Raw genomic sequence first — 26,734 nt, 5'->3', positions numbered from 1 at the left:
GTCACCGAGCGAAATCCTCAGTACGGAAACCACTCGGTTTCCTACACCATCAAAGCAGCGACCCACTTCGGATAAGCACTCCAAGAAGCACTGCGAGTATCACCGAGACAAGGGGCATACAACTGATGAATGTTGGGCACTAAAACAGGAGATCGAAAAGGCCGTACGGTCTAGTAAACTTTCTCATCTTGTAAAAGAGGTAAAGGACGGAAAAAAGCCCGTGACAGCAAACGATAACCCGAACACCGAGGCCGGAATCAATATGATCCGGTCTGCCGAGCCAAGAGGGGTAAAACGGTCGAATCAGCATATGGCAGCCTGGATGCACCAGCCCACGTACTTCCCTCCGATTGATCCGGAAGATGCTCGAGACGGACCAATCACGATATCAGCTGTAGTTGCAGGACACTTGGTCCGGCGAATCTACGTGGATGGAGGAAGTGCTTTTGAGATAATGTATTTACAATGCTTCCAGCAGCTAAACCCCCAAATGAAGAAGAAGTTGATCGAAGTATCCACCCCTCTGATAAGTTTTTCAGGAGAGGTAGTTCGTCCGATAGGACAGATTACTCTTCCGACCACATTCAAAGATGGTGACAAGAGCAGAACCGTACAACTAACCTTTCTGGTTGTTCGAACTCACTCTTCACACAACATAATACTCGGGCGACCCGGATTACGAGCTCTCGGAGCAATCAGCTCTACGATACACGGTGCCATTAAATTTCCCACCGAAGCAGGTGTCGCCACTATACTTTCAGAGTCAAATTCGTTTGTAGCCGAAGTAAGACATGCGGCAGAAACGAGCTCCAAAAAATCTGAAGTACCCACAGAACTCTGGGCAATCAATCCGGATTATCCCGAACAACAGGTGGCTATCGGCGCCCAGCTCCCAAAACGAACAAAGAAGCTCCTATGGGAACTGCTGAGTAATTCGATTGATGTCTTTGCGTGGAAGCACTCCGACATGCAAGGGGTTCCCCGCTCCATGGCACAGCACCACCTGAATGTAAAGGAGTCGATAAAGCCGATAGCACAAAGGAAAAGGCACATGGCACCGGATCGAGCCAAGGCAATTGCAAAAGACGTAAAAAGTCTCTTGGACGCCGAAATCATCCGAGAAGTCCAGTATCAAACATGGGTGTCGAATCCGGTCATGGTTCGAAAAAAGGACAACTCCTGGCGAATGTGTATCGATTTCACTGACCTAAACGACGCATGCCCCAAAGATTGTTTTCCATTACCAGAAATTGATGAGAAGATCGATTCCGTCGCCACGTTTAGGTTGAAGTGTTTTCTAGACGCTTACAAGGGGTACCACCAGATACAAATGGCAGTTGAAGACGAAGACAAGACAGCGTTCGTCACCAATGAAGGAGTTTATTGCTTCACTAAGATGCCATTCGGATTAAAAAATGTCAGAGCTACATACCAGTGTCTAATGAGCAAAGCCTTCAAAGACCAGATCGAACGGAACTTAGAAGTGTACGTTGATGATATAGTGATCAAAAGTCATGATGAAGCTACTATGTTGAAAGACATACTCGAAACCTTCACCCGGCTCCGAAGCATCAACATGAAGCTAAACCCCAAAAATTGTACATTCGGAGTAGAGGAAGGAAAGTTCCTGGGGGTCATGGTCAGATCAAGAGGTTTGCGAGCCAACCCAGACAAGATCGATGTTGTTCTTACAATGAAAGCTCCGACGTCGGTTAAAGAAATTCAGTCCTTGAATGGACGACTAGCCGCCCTCCACCGGTTCCTGTCGAAAGCAGCATACAGAACTCTCTCGTTCATGGATGTGCTCAGAAAAAGCTTTAGGTCGGAGTTCAAATGGACCGAAGAAGCCGCGCGAGCCTTTGAAGAACTTAAAACTTATCTCGGTACTCTACCGACGCTCACCGTACCAGAAAAAGACGAAGTATTGACGGTCTATCTAGCTGCGTCGTATGGAGCAATCAGTGCAGTACTTGTTGCTCACTGAACCGGGGCGCAAATCCCCATTTATTATGTGAGCTGAACATTGAAAGATTATGAAACGAGGTACTCAAGCCTGGAAAAACTAGCCCTGGCGCTGGTTCATGCTTCTAGAAGGCTTCGTCGGTATTTTCAGGCCCACCCAATTGAGGTACGAACGGATCAAAGAATCCAGCATGTTCTCCGGCGACCCGAAGTTTCAGATCGTATGGCAAAATGGGCGATCGAGCTGGGTGCATTCAATATTACTTTCAGAACCAAGGGACCCTTGAAAGGGCAAGTGATAGCCGATTTCCTAGTAGAGATGCCGGAAGAAAAAGTAGCCGAAGAAACCGAGAAAGCTCCAAACAAACCATGGACCCTGTACACAGACGGAGCTTCGAGCTCCGAAGGGTCAGGGGCAGGCTTAATTCTCACCGATCCAGATGGTACGGTTATGACGTACGCGCTCCGTTTAGAATTCAAGAGCTCCAATAACGAAGCCGAATACGAGGCCTTGTTAGCAGGTCTACGACTGGCGGTAAAAGTCGGAGCAAGAAACGTCGTAGCTCATGTAGACTCATTGCTCGTGGCGAATCAGGTGAATGGAGATTACGAAGCAAGGGAAGCTAACATGATTGAGTATCTCGAATACGTAAAGCAAGTCATGGCATCGTTCGATTCATGCAAGGTGGAACACGTCCCTCGTAGCAAAAACAAAAAGGCCAATGCGCTAAGCAAATTGGCATCCGTGTCATTTAGTTACCTAGCAAAGGAAGTAAGGGTAGAAGTGTTGACCGCACCCTCGATTTCTGCTCCCCATGTTACGCAAGTAGAAGCTCCGTCCCAAACATGGATGACACCTATAATTAGCTACCTGGTGCACGACGTTCTACCGGTTGACAAGGCAGAAGCAAGAAAAATCCAAATCAACTCTCTTCAGTATCAGATGCAAGAAGGAGGGTTGTATCGAAAGACTTTTCTCGGACCTTTGCTGAAATGTCTTGACCCGGAGCAAGCCAGTTACATCATCAGGGAAATACACTACGACATTTGTGGGATTCACGCCGGACCAAAAATGACCGTGACCAAGGTAAAAAAACGTAGGGTATTACTGGCCCGGGATGCACGAGAGTGCAGTCAAGGAGCTTCAGCAATGTGATGAGTGTCAAAGGCATGCACCGATAAGCCTTCGGGCTAAGAACGAAATGATTCCGGTAACCGCAGCATGGCCCTTCCAAAAGTGGGGCGTCGACATAGTCGGTCCTTTTCTACGGTCGATCGGAAGCGCCCAGTACCTGCTAGTTGCGGTAGATTATTTCACCAAATGGGTGGAAGCTCGGCTGTTTACAGTAATCTCCGGTTATAATGTAACAAGATTCTTTTGGGAGCAAATTGTGTGCCGCTTCGGTCTTCCACTCTACATCATCAGTGACAACGCAAAACAGTTCGCAGAGAACCCTTTCAAGCGCTGGTGTGAAAATTTGAAGATCAACCAAGTCTTCTCTTCGGTTGCCCACCCCCAAGGGAACGGGCAAGTCGAGCAGATAAATCGAAGAATTGTTGACGGGATAAAAAGAAGGCTGGGGTACGAAGGCAAAGGCTGGGCGGATGAACTGCCGAACATTCTGTGGGCTCACCGAACATTGCACAAGACTAGCAATGGAGAGACACCTTTCAGCCTTACGTATGGCACTGAGGCTGTAATTCCTGCAGAGATCGGGCTCCCGAATCAAAGATGCAAAAACTGGGAGGAGAACGAGCAGGAACTCCGGTCTAATCTCGATATGCTAGAAGAACTTCGAAACATCGCGGCGATCAAGGAAGCCCGATACAAAAAGAAAATCGAGAAATATTACAACGCCCGCACCAAGCTCTACAAGTTCAAAGTCGGAGATTTTGTACTCCGAAACAATGATGCAAGCCATGCCGAAGCCCCTGGCAAATTAACCCCGAAATGGGAAGGACCGTACCGAGTCAAAGAAGCAAGCGAAAAGGGCTCGTACGTGTTGGAGAAAATTGACGGAACCCCGGTACCCAGAACTTGGAACGGGGTACACTTGAAAAAGTGTTTTATGTAAACGGCTGCTACGGCCGATAAAGATCGCTATCCTCTATTTCATTATGTTTTTAATTTCCCTATGTAAGTCGGGAGGGTAATACCCCGAATGAATTTATGATTTCCTTGTAACCGGGAGGGTTTTCCCCGGATCTTTGATTTAAGCAATCAAATAAAGCGATCCGTACTTTAGTGAATATAAAGCATAATATCCATGTAAGTTCGAACAATATCAAAAAATGTGCACAAACGGGCCTCGACCCATGCCTCGCGCCGATCGAGAAGGCTTAAATAGTTCTAAAAAACAGTAAAATCTATTAAGCAAGCGGTCCGCCCCCAATTCGATGCGACCGCTAAAAACCACCAATCAGAGACAGTCAACAAAGACTTCCTGCTAAACTCGGTCACCCAAGTGAACCGAGAAATAAAACCTGGACGAACAGTAAAGTTTGGACGTAAACTAAGAACTAAGTAGCCAGGAGTGGAAATCTGATTATCAAAAAGTCATGACCTCATGCAAAACATGTTGGTCAAATATCCCAAATAAAATAAATTGTACCAATTACATGCAAAAAAGAGAAGAAAATATTGTACGGTTACAAAGTTAAAATGTTAAACTGGAGTTACATTGTCGTCCTCCTCGACAATAGGAAGTTTGCTTCTTTGCTGAACAACGGACAAGGGCTTGTCCACTAAATCTGCAACTTTCCCAAGAATGGAGATTTGGAGCTCATCAAAGGCCTTTATCGCAGCATCTAATGCGTCTTGAGCTCCCGCATCATAACCAGGGACTTCCTCAACAGAACGAACCAAATCCCGGGCAGCCTTGAAGCCCTGCTTAATCCCCTCATTCGCCCCCACTGCATTAACACTATTAACCAAATCTGCTATGACCTTCTCCAGCTCGGGACTTTGATGAACCAGCTTGACAACCCAAGCAATCCCTTCCGTCAAAAACCACTGTTTAGTCAGCATGAGCTCCGACACCTGAGCATACACTTCAACCATTTCACCATCAGTTCGAGTTAGCATGTCTTTCGCCTCGTCGATTATTGCCTTGTGTGATTCAATCGCCCTATCACGGGCTCTCTCAACTTCGTCTTTGTCTGAAGAAGAATAAAATGTGACTGCTAAAAAAAAGAAGAACAGATAAACGCACAGTAAAAAAGAAGGTTTCAGACGTACCGCTCATCAAACGGTGGTGATCGGCCAAAAGTTGGTCGTAAGACGCCTTCATTTCCTTCAGCTCGGCCGCACACCTCTTCTCCGTATCAGTCAAATACTTCTCCAGATCAGCACACTTCAATTTGAAAGTTTCAAGGTCTTGAATAGCTTTATCCCGAGCCTCATGTGCCACCGCGGCCGAAGCTTGGGAGGATTTGTTAATCTCTCTCGCTTCCGAAACTTGTCCTTTCAGGCGGTCCACCTGAGATCGAAGGGAGGAAAGCTCTTGTTTCGTTTTTGACCGGACATTGTCTTCGTTCTTTAGAGCGGCAACCTCACGTTGGAGCCTGTGACAAGACGATTCCGACTCAACCCAGCGTTTGTACGCCTCCACCACTAAAGAATTCGATTGGGCTTGATTCAGCATGAGGGCATTCCCAAGCTCCGGCCCACTCATCTTTCGGTAGTAAGAATGCTCAGCTGGGGTTCCCAAGTGGAATAAAGCCATCTTGGCTGAAAGAGCATCCACAATTCTATCCTTGTTCGCTAAAGACCACTCCAGCACATACCTCTCCAACGCGCGAGCCGAGTCCATATCTTCAATACCGCCCGAACCTAACTCCCGGGATAAGAAGATAGCTTCAGTATTATACCATAAAGGAGAAGAAGAGGCACTGTCCCCACCATCAATTGGCATAGGGCTAGGCCTGGACACGTTAGAAGCGACCCCCGTGGTAAACTTACCCGAAGGAGAAGGTTCGGTCTTTTTAGGATCGGACGAACGGACGTCGGTAATAACCTTGATAGCCCCTCCTCCGAAAGATAGCGGACTTGATGGAATTTTTACCGGGCGGTCCCTCGGAGTGCGCCCCCCCATGAAGATGGGCGTCCAAATTTTCCAATATACCCCCGGCAGTAGAAAACTCGGTAACATGATCATCATCGTCGAGGGTAATAGTCTTGAATTCTGTTTTCTTCTTCTTCACCTGCTTAAGTTTCGGGTCGGATTTAGTTGAAGCAGCCCGTTTTCTTTTAAAGCTAATCTGAGGATGCTCCTTTTCACCTTCGTCGCCCTCTTCATCCTCATCTTTGTCATCACCATCTCCTTTTTCATCACCAACAGGCGCTTCTTCATCTCCGACAGAAAGATGGATTCCTTCATCTTCAATCACAATTTTGGAACCGGATCCTTTTGTTCCTATCGAACCGGTCTTATTGCCTTCAGCATCATCAACCACAACCACAGCTTGGGCCGAAACAACATCTGCTGTCTGCGCCGCAGGAGCCGAACCCGAAGCTCCCTGGTTATCCGGAGCCTCAGGTGCCCGTATCTGGTAAAGGTTTCCCTGCACAATGCTTAGATACGGAGGATCACCTTTCGGCGTTTTGGTGGCCCAGATGTCAAGTTCTTTTGAGTCGAAAGATTTCAGCCTCAAGGCCTCCTTTAAACCCATAGCTGCACAAAAAGATAAACGATAAATAATATCAATGATCCGACATAATACAAAACGGAGAAAGAAAAAACAATCAACATAAATACAGAAAACCACGCACAACTGACCCTCTTTATTCCATCTGAGGGTAGGATACCACTCTGGTTCGGCCCAAATCGTGCTAATCCGCCCCATGCCAAGGATGTGTTCCGGATATTTCTGTATACGTCCGGCCTCTTTAATTAAATCTGCATATAGCTTTGTATTATATTCGAAGTCTTCAGGAAGAGGAGGCGGGAGCTTCGACTTCTTTAACCTCCATATCATAAACTCCAGAACGCATTGATCATCAACCAAGAAAAAGTGATCTTTCCAGTCCTTAATACTTATGGTAATCCATGTATAACAGCAAGAGTTCTTGTCCCTAACTTCGAAGGTATACCTGTTGCCGGACCGATTCAACTTGTAAAAAGCACGGAACACATCCAAATCCGGGTCGGATCCCAAACCACGACAAGCTAACTCAAAATGACATACCTTAGCAAGGCCGAAATGGTTCATCTGAGTAAGGTGAAACTCGTGGAATAAAAGAACTTCGATTAAGAACTTCGTCAAAGGAAGACGATAGTTGCAGTAGTCGAAGAGGCGAGTATAAATTCCTATCTTCCCCGGAACGAAAGGATAGATAGGCGTGTTCTTTTTAGGAAGAACAGGGCGTAACGAGGCGGGAATCGCATAACTGTCTATATACCAATCTAAACCTTTTTGAGTCAAAATATTAAAGCTACCAGATAGATTGCTCTTGTTCGCCATGATAAAAAGAAGGGTACTGACCTGTTCGAACGAGTCGATTCACCTCAGAGAAGCAGAGAGGAGAATAAAGAAGATGAAGTAAAAAAGTGAAAATGAAAAATCACTTTTCACCTTTTTATAGGAGGAATACATCGCCTCAAGACAGCCAATCAGGACCTGACACGTCATGAAAACCAACGCACATCAAGCGTCACATCAGACGGAAAAGCTAAAACGACTGTCGGTCACCCAACCAAGGTCACCGCCCAAATTCAAAATTTGAAATCAATAAAAAACCAACAGCGGGAATCCCGGACCTCAAAACATTTCGCCAAATAGTTCGAAGTTTTGCTAAACAAACACTACGAACTAGGGGGACTTGATGAGGATATGTCCTTGGTCGGACCGAACCATCGTCAAACATAGAACCGAGTCATAATACATCGAGGAAGGAACGAACCATACACCATAAACGGAACGGACAAACATAATGATACGCCATAACTAACTGGGCCCCACGGGCATAACCGCCCTGACAGTGACTGGTCCGGCCATAACTAACTTGCCACGTCAGCATACCCAAAGACTATAAATACCATACTTAGACTTCCAAAATGGGTAACTGCCACTTTCTCTCTCTAAACTCCTCTCTCTCTCTCTCTCCCTGACCTACTTTCTCCTCATAAATACTTATTATCACGCCCGAGCTTGGTCACAGAGAGGCCCCCCTCCCTGTGACGAGGCTAACGGTGTGTTTGTTTCCTTGTGATCTTGCAGGTTCATTGCTTGGTCATCTGAAGCCATAACTCTAACCAGGTCGAACCAACTGGTTTTTGAGTCTTCGAAACGGTACGTGTCGAAACATCTTACACACATTGACCCATTTCTTTAATGTTGTCGATCCGCTTTGGCCCGAAAATAACAAGATGAATTTCAAGTGACCCATTGTGACCCATTTACTTAAAATATCTTACCCAAATCAACGCATATAATGTTAAACGTAACCCAAACTGACCCACTTGGAAGGGTATGGGTCAAGATTGCCCATTCTAATATTTATTTTCATACATAGCGGTATAGCATCTTCTTTTTTCTGAGTCTTAACATTGTTCTTTAGACTTGTGTTCACTTAACGTGGGTGTTTGGGATTGTTTATTTTGAGCTGCTTTTAAGTTTTTGACTCTCTTAAAAATGCCATTTTTGTAGTGTTTGGATTATGTGTTTTGAGAATGCGTTTCACTGGTTTGAAAAGAAGAAAAAGAAAAGTTCGATGGCTGTAATATTTTCAAATAGGAGATGGAAAAAGAGGAAAAAGGAGAAGCAAACCAAAACACCATCAATATACATTGTCTTTGTTTGTTACCTTAGCGTAAGCCGTCCAACGGACGGGTATTAAACTAGTTCCTCTTCTAGTTCCCTCCAACAACAGTTGTTTTCTTCTTTTTTTTGTATGAATCAATCCAATTCAAGACGAAGAAGAATACATACTTAATAAATGGCAGTGGAACGGCGTGAATAGAGTTTGTGAAATGGTGGGTGTTCAATAATTAATATAATATTGATAGAAGTATCGTTTAGAAGAGGTGTATGTATAGTATGGCAACCTTTTAAATAGTTGCCACTACTGAAACATCGTGACCATTAATATTTATGTATGTGATTTGGCAAACCATCACATCTTTTCTAATATCATTATACATGTTTGTTGCCCGTTTAATTAAACATCACATCGGTTTATCAAGCAACAAACCAACGCATCACTTTAAGATTACGATACTGCCAAACCAACCATCGATCCCTGATCCGCATTTCCTATTCTTGAACCGACCCCGATTTTTCGTGTCTATGAAGGTTAAAGATAAAGTAAGTTAGGGTATTAAAAGGGGGAAAGACAAGTGGGGAGGTGAAATGACCGTTCTACCCTCATGTGCAGTGCACATGACATAACTTAACTGAAAATTATAACTGGGTTTGCCCTAAAGGACATAACGTACAACATTTTCAAACATTAAGTACAAAGTCATCAATTTTAAAGGTAAAGGACAGCGCCTGAAATTTGGGACAAACATAAAGGACAAAACTTGTAATTTACTCATAGATTTTTAACCCTAAAAATATTAACTTCTAATGTGGAGTGGGTATTCTCGACTTCTCGTTTTGAATGTTAGACTTATGGTACTTTATTTGGAATTTTTTTAATGTGATATCGTGCTTTATGCCTGCTTTAAATTTTATGTTTCATTTTGATAGCTGTTTTACATGTTTTAAAAGAATCTGGATCATATCGAATTTATTCGAATTAATCGAATTCAAATCGAATTGGGTAGGTTTTAATCGAATTCCAATTCAAGGGAAAATAAAAATTATTCGAATGGTTCGAAAATTCGATTCGATGAACACCCCTAGCTGCTACGGAGATGACTGATTGCTCTCACCGCTACTGTTTCCGTGCCCACGACTGGCGCTGCCACGACCCCTGCCCCTGTCGCGTCCACGACCGCTGTCAGTTGACTGGTTGTCGCGAGTGTCATACCTGGGGGCGGAGTCTGAAGTGTTCACGTTTAGAGCAGTGCCGGCGATCGGAGTTGAGCCATGATTCATCTTGCGGGTTTCTTCGAGACATAGTCTTGACCGAGCATGATAAAAATCAGGAAGAGGGTTCGTTTGTTGCAGCAACATAGCAATCTTTTCATACCACCCGTATTAGTACACCCCCACCGAATAATCAAGTACTCTTCCAGGCAACAAATATCTATATATATTCTAAAGTTTAGTTATATGTTCTATTTTAAAACCAAAATTTATGGTTTTTTTAAATGCATCATCCTATAAAAATCCTATTAATTGCATTTAATTTATATTAAATAAATAAGAGATAAGATAAAAAATAAAATAAAATAAAATAATTATATTATATATCAATAATCATTAAAATTAATATCATCAATAACACATTATACTAAATAATATATTATAGATAAAGGTAGATTAGTTTAAAGTTAACTTTGATCTTAATTTGTTTTAATAATTGGTTTAAAGATAATTATTCCAAACTTATGATTATTCTATAAAATGATCTTTGACAAGGTAACCATAAATTTAAATTTCGAAGTAACTAATATATTAAAAGTAGCTCAAATATAATTCGTAATAAAAACACAACAATATATTTTCAAAGAAAACATATAATAAAAAAAATAGGTAAAGGGATCCAAATGATATCAAATATTAAGAACTTATCCATGATATTAGTATCAGAATTTAATAGATTAAGATATAATTTAAACCGAAAGATCATAAGTATCATAAAAATATCATTAAATTAAAGTTAAAAAGTAAAGAAAAGAATTATTATTATAATATTAAAATAATAATATATTCTAAAGTTTAGTTATATGTTCTATTTTAAAACCAAAATTTATGGTTGTTTTAAATGCATCATCCTATAAAAATCCTATTAATTGCATTTAATTTATATTAAATAAATAAGAGATAAGATAAAAATAAAATAAAATAAAATAATTATCTATCAATAATCATTAAAATTAATATCATCAATAACACATTATACTAAATAATATATTATAGATAAAGGTAGATTAGTTTAAAGTTAACTTTGATCTTAATTTGTTTTAATAATTGGTTTAAAGATAATTATTCCAAACTTATGATTATTCTATAAAATGATCTTTGACAAGGTAACCATAAATTTAAATTTCGAAGTAACTAATATATTAAAAGTAGCTCAAATATAATTCGTAATAAAAACACAACAATATATTTTCAAAGAAAACATATAATAAAAAAAATAGGTAAAGGGATCCAAATGATATCAAATATTAAGAACTTATCCATGATATTAGTATCAGAATTTAATAGATTAAGATATAATTTAAACCGAAAGATCATAAGTATCATAAAAATATCATTAAATTAAAGTTAAAAAGTAAATAAAAAGATTTATTATTATAATATTAAAATAATAATATATATTCTAAAGTTTAGTTATATGTTCTATTTTAAAACCAAAATTTATGGTTGTTTTAAATACATTATCCTATAAAAATCCTATTAATTGCATTTAATTTATATTAAATAAATAAGAGATAAGATAAATAATAAAATAAAATAAAATAATTATATATCAATAATCATTAAAATTAATATCATCAATAACACATTATACTAAATAATATATTATAGATAAAGGTAGATTAGTTTAAAGTTATCTTTGATCTTAATTTGTTTTAATAATTGGTTTAAAGATAATTATTCCAAACTTATGATTATTCTATAAAATGATCTTTGACAAGGTAACCATAAATTTAAATTTCGAAGTAACTAATATATTAAAAGTAGCTCAAATATAATTCGTAATAAAAACACAACAATATATTTTCAAAGAAAACATATAATAAAAAAAATAGGTAAAGGGATCCAAATGATATCAAATATTAAGAACTTATCCATGATATTAGTATCAGAATTTAATAGATTAAGATATAATTTAAACCGAAAGATCATAAGTATCATAAAAATATCATTAAATTAAAGTTAAAAAGTAAAGAAAAGAATTATTATTATAATATTATAATAATAAAAATATATAAAAAACTATATATATTATTAAAATATTAAAATTACTATTTGTACCGATACCAAACAAGACCGTACCGGTATTTTCGATACCAGTACCGGTTGACACCAAGCTTATCCCACCCCGTGATACTAAAAAATCATTAAATTAAAGTTAAACAGTAAAAAAAAGGAATTATTATTATAATATTAAAATAATAAAAGTATTAAAATAGCTATATATATATATATATTCTAATATATTAATAACAAGATTTTGGCTAAATTAATTAGATTATTATAAATAATAATAATAATTTACAAATAAAACAACACAATTTGCAACAAAGCAATGCATGAAACACCATATTAACATATAGTACAGTACATTAATGCTAGAACCTAATCTATACTATATTATAAAGCATTTCATAAGGATACCAACCAAATTTAAGTAATTACAATCTTTTATACTTATGGTACAACAACTTAATGATGTTAGTAAGGGGTGAAATGGTCTTTTTACATTAATATTAAAAAATAAAAAAAATAATTATCTATATCTATATCTATCTATCTATCTATACTATATTATAAAGCATTTCATAAGGATACCAACCAAATTTAAGTAATTACAATCTTTTATACTTATGGTACAACAACTTAATGATGTTAGTAAGGGGTGAAATAGTCTTTCTACATTAATATTAAAAAATAAAAAAATAATTAAATGAGAATATAATCACAATTAATTATAATAATACAATAATAAGTTCGGTTCTTAAATGCAATTAATAAACGAAACCTATTGGGATAAACCGCAAAAGCACTCCAAAGGTCCAATTTCAATCAATATGTAATAAATTTGACCGATTAAGGAATCTCCTATCATTGCTATAAATTCACCATTTTACTCAACATCAACTCCTTTGTCTACTATTGTGCGAGTTAGAGTCGAAAAGAAAGAGATAAGAAAGAGATAAGTTGATATGAAATTTATTTGTCTTGGTGGTAAGGTGTGTTCTTTTATACCCATTTCAACATTTATTCGAAAAAACTTTGGTTTGTTTCTTAAAATATTCAAATGGGATAACAGTTTTCTTTTACATAATCTATGAGTTTATATTGATGTTTTATTATGTTTTTGGTGATTTAGTGGTTTTTTTTTTCAAATTATGATTTTATATTACATATAAAGTATACACACAGGTTATTGGATACAAAAAGACAGACACTTCATACTTCATCAAGGTACCCTTGCATGACTATAGTATCTGGAACCATTTACCAATGTATTGTTTAATTGTTCATAAATTTATAGTCTTTTTCCTTTTTGCAGCTTCATGTATATGGAGGTGTAAAAGGGTGGGTACGATAAAAGTTATTCATTTGGAGATAGACATTTATTTGGCCTATTGGTATTTCCTTTTTTAATTTCTACTTTACTATTTTTTTTAAACATATGATGCTTTTGTGTGATTTAATTGATACTATATATAGGCAATATAGATGCAGAGGAAATATTTGAGGAGGTATTGTTTGACAGGATTGGGCAGCAAACTTTAAGGGCTCGGATGTTTTCAACCCGCGCAAAAGATTTAAATTGATTGCGTTTATCTATACTATCGTATAAAGCATTTCACAAGGGTTCCAACCAAATTTAAATAATTGCAACATATTATGCTTATAGTACAGCAACTCAATGAAGTTAGTAAAGGGAATTAGTCTTTCTACATGAGTATAAATTGATAAATACAATTAAATTGATAACTTTATAAATTAAGTATTGTTAAATACTTGATAAAGAATTAAATCATTTGACTTAGTTGAACATCATCACCTTCCTCATATTTACATTGCTTTTCCATTTCAAGTTCTCCGTAACCGATTACTTGATTGAATTTTATAATTAAGTCATTATTATTTGGTTTAGTAATTGCTAAACATCATACAAATAAGGTTACAACCATTTTTGCAATTTTATCAGATAGTTGATGAACATCATATGAAATAAAAATAAAAATAAATAATAATAATAATAATAATTAAATATAAAAAAACTTAATCAACATTATTATGAATTTAATTATAACTATAAATGGTTTTATAACTTAAAAGATGCTAACCAATTAGAAACGAAAATTACTAAAAGGTAATTTCATGGGGTATTATTATCTATAATACCTAATAATTGCAACAATAATGATTAAATAATGAACTTAATTACAGATGGTTTAAAACTCAAAGAATGCTCTTTGCATCTTACCTCAAGTCTCATGGAATAAGGTTCAAATGATAACCATTGCATAATTAGGAACCACTTTTTAGCCCTTGGATCGTATTTTGATGGTTGAGACCTTTAAGTGCAATATCTATATCTCTAAGATGAAGATAATGTATGGTAATGAAGATTTGGAGCAGCAAGAGGTAAAAACAGCCCGAATTTTTCCTTTTATAAATTCGATTCGATTCGTGAGTGTTAGTGTGTGTGTTTATATTAATTAGGGTTTCATCAAATGCAATGTGAGGGTTTCCAATCGGTGTTTATACAAATAATATAGAACCCAATTTTTATGTATGTGTATGTAGTGTGTAGTATGGGGTCTTGCTTACCTCATTCAAGGAATAACAATGAAAGATAGGGGTCATTGATTTCGAAAAACTCCGCCCCTTTGTTCGCCTTCTTCCTGATTTTAAGTTACGGTGAGTCAATTTCCTTTTTTCTGATTCTAATCGATTAAGAACTATACGTGATTAACCAACGAATTGTGGTAGATTTTATGTTTCTATTGCAGTATTTGGATTGAATTGACTGTTGCAATTTAATAATCGTCAGTTATAGTTCGTTTTTTGAATATAGAGAAACACTGACTTATTTAAGGTGCTTGATTTGGGTGAATAGTAGCAATATAAACTGCTATTGTAATTTGGTGTGATATTCAATTCAATATTAGCAACCTAATCAAATTGTTCCCTAAACATAGAGTAAATGTGTTCACCAGCAAGGTAATAATATGTACTAATTTTCAATTATAAGAGACTTCTAATAAGGAAATATAGCTATTAGGTTATGTCAAGGTAAGCATAGTTTATAAAGAATATGTTGCAGAATAAAGTTAATACAACATTTTAGTAATAAATAATAAACTGCTTTCTTATCTATAAAAGGGAACAAAACCTGCAATTTGACTTTTAGATGTCAAAACTGAATTTATATGTATATGTGTATGTAGTATAATATATATATTTAACATCTATTTTACACCATCTAAAACAATGAAAAAGAAAAAATAAAAATAAAAAAATTTGAAAATTGTGACGTCTTTTGAAGAGGGTTGAGAAACCACACGTCCATAGAATTGAAGTTTTGTGAGACCACATGTGGTGGGGCGCAAACCTCTCTCAAAGCGTCTTAAAAACGATTGGGAACACTGTACCCTCGGGCGTTTTGGGCCTTTTTTTGACTGGTAGTGCTACCACAAAGTGCCGAACGAGGAGTGGACTTTGGTCAAAATAACCATGGTCAAACGGCTAACTTTAAAAAAAACCGGTTTTTGTTTTAAAAATCTATACTATATTCGCACTTTCGTACCGTGTCATGCACTATCTATATCAGTCGTCGTTCCAGGAAAAAACAATAACTATTATGCATGTCGTGCATCGCACGGGTGTTCCCCCTAGTAAACTTAAAAAACTATCGGCAAATACCTAATGTAATTATATTTCTACATTTTCAAGAATCAATCAACTTTATTAAATTTATAAAAAAACACACACCTAAGAAAACAAACAGCCATTAGATGAAATCAAATATGTCCTTCCTCAGCTTTGATCCTTGCATCTTCCTGAGCTTTGACTCTTGCTGCTTCTTTTGCATCCTCCAAACACTTGATCAACTTCTTCAAACAAACCTCAACATCCTCTTCATCCGACTTCGGCATCAAACACTCGGCCACATCGGCTGGAGTCATATCCGTCTCACCCAACATCCGACCAATCGTTGCAAACAACTCATGCGTTTCAACATCCAAATAGTTCTTCGCAAGAACCTTAAACGTCTCGAAACAACAGTAAGACATCTCGATATGTTTATCCATCCTTCCTCTTCGAATGAGAGCAGGATCAAGCTTTTCTATATGGTTCGTCGTGAACACGATCAGTCTCTCCCTGCCACAAGCCGACCATAGCCCATCAATGAAGTTCAGCAGCCCCGACAAGGTCACCTCGCTCCCCTTCTTCTTTTTCTTCATCTTCTCCATTTGCTTAATTGGATCCTTCTCATCCTCTTTATCATCTTTTTTATCCTTTCTTTGACCGGTGAGATCAAGTGAACAATCGATATCCTCTATCACAATTATAGACTTGCTTGATGTCTCGATGAGCAGCTTCCTCAAATCCGTGTTATCGTTCACGGACGCCAGTTCAAGGTCGTAGATGTCGTACTCCAGAAGGTTAGCCATGGCCGCGATCATGCTAGACTTCCCGGTTCCTGGTGGACCGTAAAGAAGATATCCTCGTTTCCACGACTTACCCACCTTGAAATAGTTAAAAAAACGATATTGGTGAATAATATTTTGTATGTGTTGAATAACTGGCTTGGATTTGTAAACAAACTGAGCTCGAGTCAAGGTAAGTTTGTCTTGTTGACTCGCTTATTAGGCTCGTTTAAATTAAAGCTCAAATTTTCACATATTGAAAATATAACTCAAAACTATAACACATGTTATAAGATGTAGAAAACATATATAAATTCTTTTTGATAATAATATCAGTATTTTATGTATGTTAGAAAAATTATTTGTTGTTTTCTTTTTAAATATCAACTAGGGTTAAGACCCGCCCGCGTTGCGGCGCGGGTACATCGTAAACATTGAATGGATTAGTTCAAACGTTATATGATGCATTAACCATATGAAAACACACATTTCGACGTATCCAGTTGAACTCAGTGTAATCTGTATAATCATTGTGATTGGATTAAACGTAAAGTAAATGAAATTCATATTGAACAATCATAACATACTATATGTGACCCAACTTATACAAAGAAAACGTAACGGGTATGAAGGAAAATATGCATATGTAATTGAAAGGGATTAATTAGAGCTTTCGAAAAAAAGTGGAGAAAAAGAAACCATAATTTGACTCCACTCAGTTCGAAACAAACTTTACGAAACGTACATAAAATAAACACGAAAACATATTATATTTGACCTGAATTGTTTCTCAAAACAGTTTACGTCGAAACGTAGAACAACTTGAATTTATACGAAAACGTACATAGAAATATGCACGTAAAAATGGTTTCTTTAAACGAAAACGTATTATATTTGACCTGACTCCTCTATAAAAAAAGTTTACATCGGAATGTAGAAGAAATCATATTTACACATACCCGTACATAAAATATGCACGTAAAAATTAGTTTTTAAGTAAAGGAAGTATATGGGTAATCCGAAACAAAAAATTAGTAAAAATTTTAATAGGTTAAAAACGTTCGTAAAACTGTGCCAAGTAGCACCAATGCCACAACCACATCGACTCTCAACATCGTAAAAATAAAATAGATAAAATGGTAAAAATTACACTGAACGAAAAGCAGACTAAAATCGTTGAACCACACACACCCGTTACAGTGTCTTAATACAAAGAAGAGTTAATTACATAGTTAGTCCCTGTGGTTTGCACAAAATAACATACTTAGGTACTAATAGTTTAAAATCACCTTCTAGGGTATTAACTTTACATTTTGTAACGTTTGGAGGTATTAACTTCTCGGGTATTAACATAGTTAGTGTTGATGCAGATTTTGTGTCCGATGCTTGTCGAATAGATTAGTTTTATTTTATGCTGAATTTGTAATAGTTAGTGAAACGGTCAAACGAACGTGTATAGACCCGCTCGTTTGAAGTGGTCAAACGAGAGGGTTGTTGGTTTGACTGTGTGTGTGTGTTGCTAGACAAAGTTGCTGTGTTGTCATTGGTGTCGAAGGATAAGGCATCGAAGGATTATGAATATCCTTCGATGAGCTCGAAAGATACCCATCGAAGGATGGACCTCGAAGGATATCGAAGGATATCATTCGAGGTATGTGAGTATCTTTCGAAGACTGTCTGATCGAAGGATGATGTTTCGACCAGTCAGTCTGATCCTTCGACCTGCAGTGTTTGTTTTGGTATAAATACCAACACTTTGTCATTTGCAACACAAGAGTGAGAGCACAAGTGTGTGCTAGAGAGAGAATGGAGGTCTGAGACCTCACCGGGAGAAATCACCACTTGGTTTCTCCCCGGATGTATACTTCTTTGGTATTAGTTCGGTTGTCATGTAACCGGGCCGACTTGTAATGTTTACTACCGGATTAATACAAAGTTTGTTATGTTTATCCTCTCTTATCTCTTCCATCTTTGAACATAAACAGAAAATCACGGTTTCGGTCCCGAAACCTGGACCTACAATTGGTATCAGAGCCATGGTGCCCGATTTAGTAAAACTAACCGTTTACTAAGTCACATGTGCTCTAGATCTGTGATTTTTGTGGGTTTTTGTTCAAGATGTAAAAAAGGTGAAAATGAGAAAAACCCAGATCTGGACCCGGATATCCAGATCTGTGCTAAACCGGGTGTTGGGTTTTATGTTTTTCTCCTAAATCTTCAAGTTTCCATCATCAAAAACTGTATACAAAGTGTTTTCGTCGGATCTGCAGATGAACAGTCCTCCGTGTTCTTGATGTTCTTGACAGCTTCAAATTTCGAAAGATGCTGTTTGTCCTCGAAAGATTGAACAGTTTTTCGAAGGATGAAACAAAATTCAAAATTCAAATTTTCATGCTTCGAAATGTGCGAAAGTTGGTCACCTACCACATCAACTTTTCTGACACCTGTCGTACTTTCTGTCCTTGTGTCAGGACCATCGAAGGATAACTTTCGACCTCGAAAGATCATCCTTCGATCAAGGAGATTCGAAAGATGAACAGGAGTGCTCGAAAGATCATCAGTTCTTCGAAGGATCAAAAAGACTTCGAAGGATCAAGTCTGAGGTGTACGAAGGATCAGCCATGTCCAACTTCGAAAGGTGTTCGAAAGATATGTGACATGTGCTCGAAAGATGCTCGAAAGATATGTGACATGTGCTCGAAAGACTTCGAAAGATCATCTTTCGAAGCTGTCTTGGTGTTTATCTTTCGTTTGATGCAGATGTTTCGAAGGATCCAGATGTTGTGGAATTTTATGAACTCAGACAGTGTGTTGGGGTTAATCATTTAATTCACTTGGAGTCGGGTCGGGTGTTCGCAAGGATTATTCATACCGGGCTTCAAAGTTTCAACATCAAAATTCGTACGGGATTTGGGAACACGCGGGGTGATGCAGCATGATGAACACAAGAGATGATGAAGACTTGATGTTTGAAAATGTGGGGTAGTCACGGTTACCGATGCAATGACAAATATGGTAACGCGACTATTATGGGCCAAACACAACAGTTCCGCTTGGTGGAGGGAATTGGTGAATATTTGACGACAGTTTCTTTGAAGTGGAAAGAATCTGTTAAGGTTTAGAGATTTTGCCAAAGAAATGGGGGGATAAAAATTTTTTTCATTTGTTGAATTTCTTCGGTAAATCTCTAAACGCAATCTCAGGTGGTAGAGTTTATGATCTTCTGGTGATTCAAACGGTTCAGCGTGGAATGTTTTGCACAGACACTTGAAGATCAAGACTTGATGCAGTTGTTTAAGAATGGAACCTTTATCATATGCCGGTTGGAGTTTTGGAAGATCAGCGGAAGATCGGTCAATTGATCCTTTTGAGGAAATTGCACAACACTCAACACGGATACGCGTACTTTGAGGGGGAAATCTTATACAATGAGCATCAGGATGCTACTTACCTGGATCATCGGTCAAGGGGGAATTTGTCTACACAGAGAAGATGAATACTTGGCTGAAGATTGATTGCAATTGCATTTTCAGCATTCGACAGCAACGGACAAGGGGGAATTTGTTGATGCAGATTTTGTGTCCGATGCTTGTCGAATAGATTAGTTTTATTTTATGCTGAATTTGTAATAGTTAGTGAAACGGTCAAACGAACGTGTATAGACCCGCTCGTTTGAAGTGGTCAAACGAGAGGGTTGTTGGTTTGACTGTGTGTGTGTGTTGCTAGACAAAGTTGCTGTGTTGTCATTGGTGTCGAAGGATAAGGCATCGAAGGATTATGAATATCCTTCGATGAGCTCGAAAGATACCCATCGAAGGATGGACCTCGAAGGATATCGAAGGATATCATTCGAGGTATGTGAGTATCTTTCGAAGACTGTCTGATCGAAGGATGATGTTTCGACCAGTCAGTCTGATCCTTCGACCTGCAGTGTTTGTTTTGGTATAAATACCAACACTTTGTCATTTGCAACACAAGAGTGAGAGCACAAGTGTGTGCTAGAGAGAGAATGGAGGTCTGAGACCTCACCGGGAGAAATCACCACTTGGTTTCTCCCCGGATGTATACTTCTTTGGTATTAGTTCGGTTGTCATGTAACCGGGCCGACTTGTAATGTTTACTACCGGATTAATACAAAGTTTGTTATGTTTATCCTCTCTTATCTCTTCCATCTTTGAACATAAACAGAAAATCACGGTTTCGGTCCCGAAACCTGGACCTACAGTTAGTCCCTGTGGTTTGCAAAAAATAACATATTTAGGTACTAATAGAATGTGATTTTAAGCCTAGAAATAACGTTAATACCTTCAAATGTTACAAAATGAAAAGTTAATACCCTAGAATGTGATTCTAAACTATTAGTACCTAAGTATGTTACTTTGTGCAAACCACAGGGACTAACTATGTAATTAACTCTACAAAGAAATTAACCAGAAACGTAAAACGTAGAAAATGATAACTTAGTCGATCTACGACCCGCCCGTTGCGGCGAACTTTTCAAAAGGGGAAAAATGGACTCGTTGCGACGGGTCTGTCAAATATGAAAAAATAGAGCAAAAACGTTAAACCTCATGCACGCTACGACATGTTAACTCGCAAAATTTAGAACGAAACGTAAAAAGAAAAACTTGCGAACGATAAAAAGTATGGGGTACAAAAGTTGTAGAATATAAAGTGTTGTGTTAAAGTATAAAAGATGGAAAACTTTGGGTTAAAAGTAAAAAAATGGAAAGTGGTTAAAATGTAAAATATGAAATGTTTAGGTTAGAAGTGAAAAATCAAAATTTTTTTTGAAACATTCCCAAAGCACAGATTACAACTTATGATGCACATATAAGTTGATTATTAATATATAGAATAATTTATGTTAAATAATAAAATTTATTTTTTTCAATAAGCAAGACGGCTCGAGCTTTTATATGGCCAAGCTCGAGGCTCAAGCTAAACACTCTTCTCGTTGAGAAAATGAGAAGAGTCCGAACCCAATGTGGCACAGCTCGGCTTGGCTCCTTTAAACTCATTTTCATCCCTAAGGAGAGCAGACCGAAAATGGCCATGACGCTGAGGTGGCGGTGTCCGAATCCGGATGCCGCTAACAAATAAACTTATATATAAATATTTATAAAAATTATAACAGATAATAAAATCATCTAAGCATTCATACCTTCTTGTAGTAGTCTTTAGACTTGCTGAACGTAATCAGATCGTCTAATATATCCTTCTTCTTTTTTGGATCCATCGCAAGCGTATCAAACGTAGACGGGTGCTCGAATACAATATGGCTCCAAATCGTCTTCTTGTAACCATGCCAATTCTCACTCTTGTTGTTGGTATAAAGCTTTCGTTGTCGGGTCTTTACCGCAATCTCCTTCCCTTCATCGAGTACATGTTTCAGGTAAACATTCGTGACAAAATCTCGATGTTTCCGGTGACAAGTGAGTCTATAAAACCGCCTTTCGTCATCATCACGATACGAAAACAAGGTCCGCTGATCCGGGATGGTTTTGCTTGAACTCCACCAAATCTTGACCCCATTGAACTCATCAGTGACTTCTTCATAATCATCCATACTCAAGACTACAGATTCACAGTCTTTGACCACATTTGCCTTGAGCCGTTTGGCTCGGTTCGATGAGTTGGCGCTAAGGTAGCGTTCAATGGCGGCGTACGCTTTGCTCCGCTCAAAGTATTCCGAGTGGTATTCGTGAAAAGTGATCTGGACGTAAGGGTATACATATCCAATGACTTTGTTAACATACATTTCAACATGCCCATGAAACTGATCATGAAACCATTGCCGGAACATTGCATATATGAACATACCGACCGCGAAAATCGGCCCTAACTGACTCATATCCCCCATCATTGTCTTCTTCTTGATTGCAAGTGATCAAGTGTTATTGTATATAAATGATTAAAAGGTTATTTTTCTTCCATAAAAAGGAAAAGATATTAATTAATCGGTGAATGAAACTATATTGTGTCATGATTATATATATAATTTACATATATAGAATAAATCACCAAGACGCGTCTAGTAAGTAACGTAAGAAACGCATGTGTTGTGACATCATTATTATATATATAATCTATACATATAATAAAGTAAACCAATATGTGACACGTGTCATTCATTGGATGCACATATTTTTGGGTTTTCCCGCCTTTCTTTCATATTTATTTTCTAATAATTTATTACCAATATGTGACACGTGTCATTCATTGGATGCACCTATTTTTGGGTTTTCCCGCCTTTCTTTCATATTTATTTTCTAATAATTTATCTTCTAATTTATAGATAATATTAAATAGAAAAATGTTTATCTGATAATTATAACCCTTTTATTGAAATTTGAAAAGGGTTTCACGCTTTTTTGGATTTTATTAAAATTCATGACTACATTATATAATTATAAGTTTGAATATATATGTCAAAATTAAAAATTATTCTTCAAAAATTCAGTAACATCCATACTCTATATATACATTTAGAAAAATGTTAATAATTGCAAATAATACTAAATAGAAAAATGTTAATTGAATACAAAAAAAATATAGGATATCATCAAATGTATATCGATTACTTAAATGAGTATACACATGCATGGGCGGTGATAAGGGAGTGCGGGGAGGACCACCGCACAGGGTCTGTGATTTCGAGGGGCACGTATTTTTTATAAAAAAAAACCCGATATCTATGTTAATTTTTTTTAAATAGCATACCAAACATGCTCTTAGTGAGCCCAATACCCATTGGCATCTACAAAATGATGTTTGACAATATGGGTGTACGTGAGAGGAAAAAACCAATAAGTCAATAAGTCACTCTATACTGACTTTTCCAAAACCCCAATAAGTCTATAAGTTGTTTCAAAAAACATAACCAAACATGCTTTTACTAAGCCCAATACCCATTTTATTTTAAAATTAAATAATAATATTAAAACATTACGAAAGAACGTATTTTTTCGAGCTCAAAAGGGTACATGAATTCTTAGAGACGACTCTGTACACATGTATGAGATTTTTTTACTATTATTATTAGTTTCATTATTTATTAAATATATATAAATGTCTCCGTCTTTAATTTGCATTTACAAGAAATATTTATTATATAGTTTAAATTGTTGAACCCGTGTAACACACGGGGAACTAACCTAGTTTACATATATAGCCAATGGCCGAATGGAGTAGGATATATATATATATTTTTTTATTATAATCCGGTTTAAAAAAAACTCGTAGCACTCATAAATTCATAATAGCGAGTCTCAAAAAAAATTGGCCACGTAAACGTTAATTTATTTGGCGTAACCCGTTCCCTCAACCCACCGAACGAATATGGGCATCGATTAATTTTATAATTCTATAAATATCCAATATTGACTCAACAACTCGATTGTCAAGATCACCACCCCAATATCCAATCTCCCATTCATAATCTCTTGACTCTTTATATGTCGTATCAAGTTTAAATTACTTTGCTTTTGCTAATACTCATGGTCTGTTTGGTATGGAAGAATATAATGAACGAGAGAATAAAATGAACAAAGTAATGGATTATTTTCATTCCATCATAATGATCAATTCCATTCCGCTACCTCATAGAATGAAATTCATGCCTTTAAATAACGAGGGCATAGTAGAGTGAAGAAAAGGTTATAAAATAACGAGTGCATAGTAGAGTGAAGAAAAGTAGTATTAGGGTTATTATTATGAGCCCACGGGCTCGTAAGCTATCAAGGGTTTGTATTACATTCTTTTTATATATTGTAATCCATTGTTCAGTAATAAACAATTCAATCTTTCACCATTTCACAAAAAGGTTATACTTCAAAAGTGTCGAGACACGGAACATAATTCCACGTTTAACTCAAACTTGTGTATGATTCTATGTTATATATGTTTGATGAACATACACGAACAAAATAAGTTGATACACGGAATAAGGTTACGAACAACGTGGCTTTTAGTCTTATTAATGGAAGTTTATCTAGTACACACAATAATAAAGCGAAGACGTGAGTTGAAGCGTATCTTATGACTCCTATAAAGAGATGAAGTTTGTTCTAAGGGTGTAAGGGCACTCCTCTAAGTGGGAGTGACCTCTCTTACCCACAGCCAATCAGCACGCGCCACGTCAACTCCCCATTTAACTCTCCACACCCTCAATTTGATGGCGGCACTCCTCTCTTGGGGGAGTTGTTTTTTATTTTTTTAATTAAGTTTTACTCACCTACCATATGCATCCATTCAATCAAAAATATGAATCAATGTGCGGTGAATCAATGCCGCAGATGTCTTACCGCTTAGCCTCCCGAGGGGTCGGCGGCGGTGTTCTCGAGCGGGGAACTCACTCACCGCACACCACTCCGAGGACGTCCCGTTCACCCTAAGATGTGTATATATAGACAATATAATATATATTAATTAAATTAAATCACATTAGCTACATTAAAATTGTTTCCTTTTTATTTTGTTCATTAAAAGTTTTTCCTTTTCCACTTTAGCCATGAAACCTAAACATTTTTATTTTGTTTCTATAAACCAAATAGGAAACATACATAATTCATAATTTTATACTTCAAAGACTTTCTTTTCTATTAAACAACAATTTGTGCGTTATATTTTTTTTAGAGAAAAGTGGCCAGATAGTTCATGTGGTTTGCTCTGATTTCACATTTGGTCCCTACATTTTCAAAATTACAGCTATAGTCCTCAACTTTGTCAAATTTGTTCTCGGATAGTCCACGCCAGAGACTATCCGAGAACGAATTTGTCAAAGTTGGGGACTATAGTTGTAATTTTGAAAATATAGGGACTAAAGGTGAAATCAGAGCAAACCACAGGAACTATCCGGGCACTTTTCTCTATTTTTATACTTTTATTTTACTTTTGGAATAATTATAGTTTTATCTGATTCATTTTATAGATTTTTTTATTAATTGCAATAAATTTGGATATGCTACGGTTTTACTCAAGCTTGATTTAGGACATAACTTTTTTGTGATTTGTGACGATACCATTACATGTGTTTTTTTTTCTACACTTTCATAGCTTTACTCGAGTTTAATATATGACGTGACGTACTGCCCAACACACGAGATATTTTACTAGTTATACATTAATTAATGACTTACAAGATCGTTTTGGTAATACAAACAGGTTAGAAAACAAAGATGTATCTCATTAATAATATCTAAATTTCAAATTTGCTTTTCTTAATGACATCTCTATCTATTAATAAACCAAGTGGAATGAATAGTGTTTGGAGGGCGGGGTGTGTTGTCATTGACCTGTTTGGGTGGTTCTGCTTTAATCACACGTGTCTCTCCAGAAGCCCTAATCAGATCTGATCATCATTACACACTTGCATGGATGAAGTTTTTGGATTAGTCACACACACACCATAGAGAGAGAAAGAGAAGCAATGACTTATGGTTAGCCACCTTACCCGTCGACGACTGGGAATAGCCATCAAATACGAAGTCACACACATACCATAGATGGTGTGTTGGCCTTAAATCAGGGCAACTACGAGGTGTTCGGTGAAAAAGTCCCCAGTTGTCGTATCTTATATCTAGAGATGGAATTTGTTGTAAGATGTTTATATTTATTATTTAACGAAGTACCAAAGTCTATTTATAAAAAAAAGCGAGAAAACAAATTAATAATAATAATAGTAATAAATACTAATATAAATGTGCATGAATATAAAATTAAAAAGGAAATAAATAAGTGAAAAATGTATATTATTATTATTAATAGATTAAATAAATAGTGTTTTAACTTGGACCCAAACCGTCAAAGCCAGTTTACTAAACTGTAAACCAGACCGGCCAATATGACTTGGTTTTAACAGTTGGGAACATCCCTAGGCTAGGCCTGTTAACAACAAAGGTCGTTGTTTTATTTTCATTAAACTGAGTTTATTTCCATGTTGAATCAGCCCACTGCCTTTTTCAGCCCAAACAAAATAACCAATCTCAATTCATTAATATTATTATTCGCACTTACTCATGATCTTAATATCATCAATAATTTTACCGAGGGGTATTTTCTACACACCACTCACAATCTAATCACTTATCGTTTTCAAACGGTTGTTTGAGGTTGCACTTAACGACCGTTTAAGTTAAGGCTTGCGCCATAGCTCCCTACTTCTGAACGGTTGTATGAGAAACAACCGTTTGAATGTTAGGGCTAACGTCATAGTCCCAAATCTTTATACAGGCGTTTGAGTTTTTTTTGTCAAGCAACCATTGCAGTTTGGAAGCATGCCGGTGTAGGATTAGTAGGGCCCTATTACTAAATACACA

At 37.0% G+C, this 26,734-nt stretch overlaps 2 protein-coding genes and 1 long non-coding RNA gene across 3 annotated transcripts; 2 read left to right on the top strand and 1 right to left on the bottom strand.

Annotated features, from left to right (window-relative positions):
- The first annotated feature begins 3,164 nt into the window (after positions 1–3,164).
- Positions 3,165–4,037, top strand: LOC110901338 (uncharacterized protein K02A2.6-like). Its single transcript, XM_022148171.1, has one exon. The coding sequence runs from the start codon at positions 3,165–3,167 to the stop codon at positions 4,035–4,037; it is 873 nt and encodes a 290-aa protein (XP_022003863.1).
- An 8,960-nt stretch (positions 4,038–12,997) lies between these two features.
- Positions 12,998–13,667, top strand: LOC118485957. Its single transcript, XR_004877723.1, has 3 exons — positions 12,998–13,230; positions 13,319–13,397; positions 13,480–13,667. It is a non-coding gene; the product is annotated as an uncharacterized LOC118485957 (long non-coding RNA).
- Positions 13,668–15,785: 2,118 nt separating this feature from the next.
- LOC110901337 (AAA-ATPase ASD, mitochondrial) lies at positions 15,786–22,281 on the bottom strand. Its single transcript, XM_022148170.2, has 2 exons — positions 21,580–22,281; positions 15,786–16,514 (listed from the first exon to the last, which is right to left on the bottom strand). Exons 1-2 carry the CDS (start codon positions 22,279–22,281, stop codon positions 15,786–15,788), a joined length of 1,431 nt encoding a protein of 476 aa, XP_022003862.1.
- Positions 22,282–26,734: the final 4,453 nt, after the last annotated feature.

The sequence above is a fragment of the Helianthus annuus genome, chromosome 13 (assembly GCF_002127325.2).
Source record: "Helianthus annuus cultivar XRQ/B chromosome 13, HanXRQr2.0-SUNRISE, whole genome shotgun sequence".
Taxonomy (NCBI): domain Eukaryota; kingdom Viridiplantae; phylum Streptophyta; class Magnoliopsida; order Asterales; family Asteraceae; genus Helianthus; species Helianthus annuus.
This window is presented reverse-complemented; position numbering and strand designations above follow the sequence as displayed.